Genomic DNA, 3251 nt, shown 5'->3' on the forward strand with positions numbered 1-3251 from the left:
ATACTTGTACATTTACTCAAGTATCACTTTTTGGTACTTTATACAACACTGTACCGTAGGACCTTAGCTGTTCTCACTTTATTTAAAKGACCTCTTTTCTGTTTGTGCTGATGTATCCATTCAAATGTATGCTGATGATACCGTAGTTTATGTTCATGGAAGTGGTGGTTGAGAAGCTCCCTAACTCAATAGTTAATATTACACCTTGGTTGAAACACTCCTGCCTGCAGTTAAACACTTCTAAGACAGTGGCAATGTTTTTCACAAAGTCCAACACTAACTCCAGCGTTGAGCCAGATATTTTTGTATCATGAGAGAGGATGCATGTTGTATCTGAATACAAATATCTAGGGATGGTAAMTGATTCAAATTTGACACATAAAACACATTTCAAAAGGGTCTGTAATCACATCAAATTTTACCTTAACTTAACTTAACCTTTTACCGTAACTTCAGACGTATTCATCATCAGATGTCAACACAGGCAGCTAAAAGGTATACTATGATTCATGCAYACTATGATTTTGTTCCATATCATTTAGAGTGTACCCATTTGGTCTCAAGCTAATATTAGAACTCTAAAACAGCTGCAACCACTCTATAAACACACTGTAAACACTCTGGATAAGAGAACAAATATGTATCATCATTGTCCAATATTACAAAAACATAATTTACTCAGTTGAGAAAATATGGTTAAATATTCAAACCTATGTCTTATCTATAAAATTACTCATGGTGTATCATCCCCCCATTTCAACAGTTTGTTAAAATCTGAACATCTAATCACAGAGCCAGAGGTGCAGTATGAGGAGATTGTGTTATTCCTCTTAGCAAAAGTGCTTTTGGCAAAAATGCATTTTCTGCTTGAGTTGCCACCAAATGGAATCTCCCTCCTGTGATGATTAGAAATTCAAACTATAACACATAAGAAAAGGCTTAATAATAATCAGAGCTGTCAAYATTAGCTTACAGGAGCYGCTGGAAGTCATGCAGCAGTAAGACCGCTTACCTGAAACTCAAAGGTCTCATCAAAGAGTGGGTCATCCTGGTTCTGAGCTGCTGTGTGTGTTCTCTGTTCTGCACAGTCAGCTGGGACGCCGTGCAGCTCCAGAACCACATACGGATCGATGACTTCTCCCTTGGCACCTGAACCTTGAGGCTTGGGTAGGTTGTGGGCACTGATCACCTGCACATTAGAAAACGTTAACTCATGTCATGTTCAACACWAAACTTTTCAATAACACTTCTCACACTACATTTAACTCGCTGCAGTCATTSCTTTTGGTATTTTTGTTTCTTAATTTTAAATAATTTATCTACCTATCTTTGAAAGTTTAGATTCTGTGTGGTCTTCAGACTTGTTTTCTTGTYAAGCCAAATCAGATGGATGTGGGACAAAGTGCTGCTTTATGTCTTTGATACAAAATAAAGCTGATCAGTAGGTGTGGAAGTGTTTGAGTTCTTGTTGCTATTATTGAAACCAAAATTTGACAAGTACTTTTTCCAAAAACTGGAAACTAATACAATTACTTCACATTCACTTCTAAAGAAAATTTAAAAAATGCTTTATATTTACTCAATTCAGTTGAGTAGAACCTGTTGACATAATTTATTTAAGTAAATACAACGCAAACATTTTGATGTTTTGAGTGTTCAATGGAATTGGGGTTGTAGCTCCACAACAAATTGTCTAATGCAATTTAAACTTGGAACACTCTCCAGTTTTGAACTGAGAAAACTCACCAGATGGGAAGTGAAACATCTTCAATTACAGAAACTACACAATAGAAGTTCTGTTGACCATACTGATGAAAACATGCTTTTTAAAGAGTAAATTTCAGRAAAAAAAATAAAGCAGCATCTGAACCTTAATGCGCAGAGTTTGAGGTGGAACTCCTGGTACACAACCATGAGTGTGGGCACTGAAATATGACACCTCATCCCTCATCACAGCAGGGCGGAGTACGTAACCACAGCCACCATTCTGTGTGAAGCGGCCTCGATGGAGGTCCAGCATGGCGCCTGGAGTCTGTTGGTTTAAGGCCACAAGCTGGACCCCTCCTTTCCAGTACCCTTGGGGGTTGGGGTTGCTGGAGTCCAGACGTACTGAGCTGGGTCTTACCCGGGTTAGGGTGCGCTTAGTGAACATAACAAGGTCCTCTGGGCTCTCACTGGTCAACCGCCCAGCCTCTCCTTCACCCAAGGAGCACATTGTCCAGTAAGGCAGCTCTGGAAGAACTGGTGAGCCTGGTGAGGAGGGGCTGCTGGGGGGTGACTGCTGCTGAGACTGTTTGTAGCTGCTTCTCTGAGCATAGAAGCTACGGCTTCCAGTCCGAGCAATGGCCACAAGGTCTGACAGCTCTTTGTGGAGACGGAGCTTCCTGGGCTGAGAAGGAGGAGGCACCACTAAGACTAAACCCAGTTCCTCTTCACCAGGWATGGTCATTCTCCTTCCAGCTAAGGGTCCCCCTCCGCCTATTTCCTCATCCTCTTCAGACACCTCCCCATCAGAACCTTCCTGCTCTGGGGAAAGCTTCTTACCCACTATGAGGATACGTCCCTTCAACTGTTCAGGAGAGGGTAAGGTTGTGGCCCGCCCTCCCAGGCTAACTGGCAATGCTTCTGGTGTATAAAGGCGAGATCCAAACACCTTTTTTAGGTGATGTGCCATTGTGCACTGTTGAGCCGGAGAGCAGCGCTGACACAAGTATATCAGGAGAGGGTACCGAGACGTCAGAAAGGCATATTTGTTGATCACCTCCAACGCAGAACGGATAGTAACAGGTGCATGATGATGATGGTGATGATGATGGTGAGAAATGTCCGGCTCGTAGTCAACCCCAAGCAAAGGCTCCCCCTCAGGGCCATCAGTTACTCCTAGCTCCAGGCATCGACAGCCAGACTGTAAGGCTTTGATAAGCCCTCCAAGGTCTGCTCTGCCGTGGACCTGGTCATCCAGGAGGTAGGARCGGTATGATGTGCTGCAGAGAGAGGAAAAAAAAGTCACATATTAGGGCAAATCATTTCCACTTTTAGGATTAATAATAATTTCAACTGCTATTGTGCGTTTCCACAATGTATTTGTACACTCTACTATAAATTGTATACTGTTTCATATTTCATGTACAGGGGTTAGACAGTGAAACTGAAACACCTGTCATTTTAGTGAAGAAATTTTGTAACTGATGAATTGAGTATTAGATTCAGTTTTGTATTTTATACTTTCTGATCATTTCAGTCTGTAAGGT

General features: G+C 41.9%; 1 protein-coding gene across 1 annotated transcript in view; it reads right to left on the reverse strand.

Annotated features, from left to right (window-relative positions):
• The window catches only part of plcl1 (phospholipase C like 1), an 18001-nt gene extending 14999 nt beyond the window's left edge, over window positions 1-3002 (reverse strand). The window contains exons 1-2 of the mRNA XM_014034755.1: window positions 1871-3002; window positions 1013-1189 (exon numbers count right to left, since the gene is read on the reverse strand). Coding sequence (XP_013890209.1) covers window positions 1013-1189; window positions 1871-2674 — 981 coding nt within the window. The 5' untranslated portion in view covers window positions 2675-3002. The remainder of the gene's footprint in view (window positions 1-1012; window positions 1190-1870) is intronic.
• Window positions 3003-3251: the final 249 nt, after the last annotated feature.

Source organism: Austrofundulus limnaeus, unplaced genomic scaffold (assembly GCF_001266775.1).
Source record: "Austrofundulus limnaeus strain Quisiro unplaced genomic scaffold, Austrofundulus_limnaeus-1.0 Scaffold2280, whole genome shotgun sequence".
Taxonomy (NCBI): domain Eukaryota; kingdom Metazoa; phylum Chordata; class Actinopteri; order Cyprinodontiformes; family Rivulidae; genus Austrofundulus; species Austrofundulus limnaeus.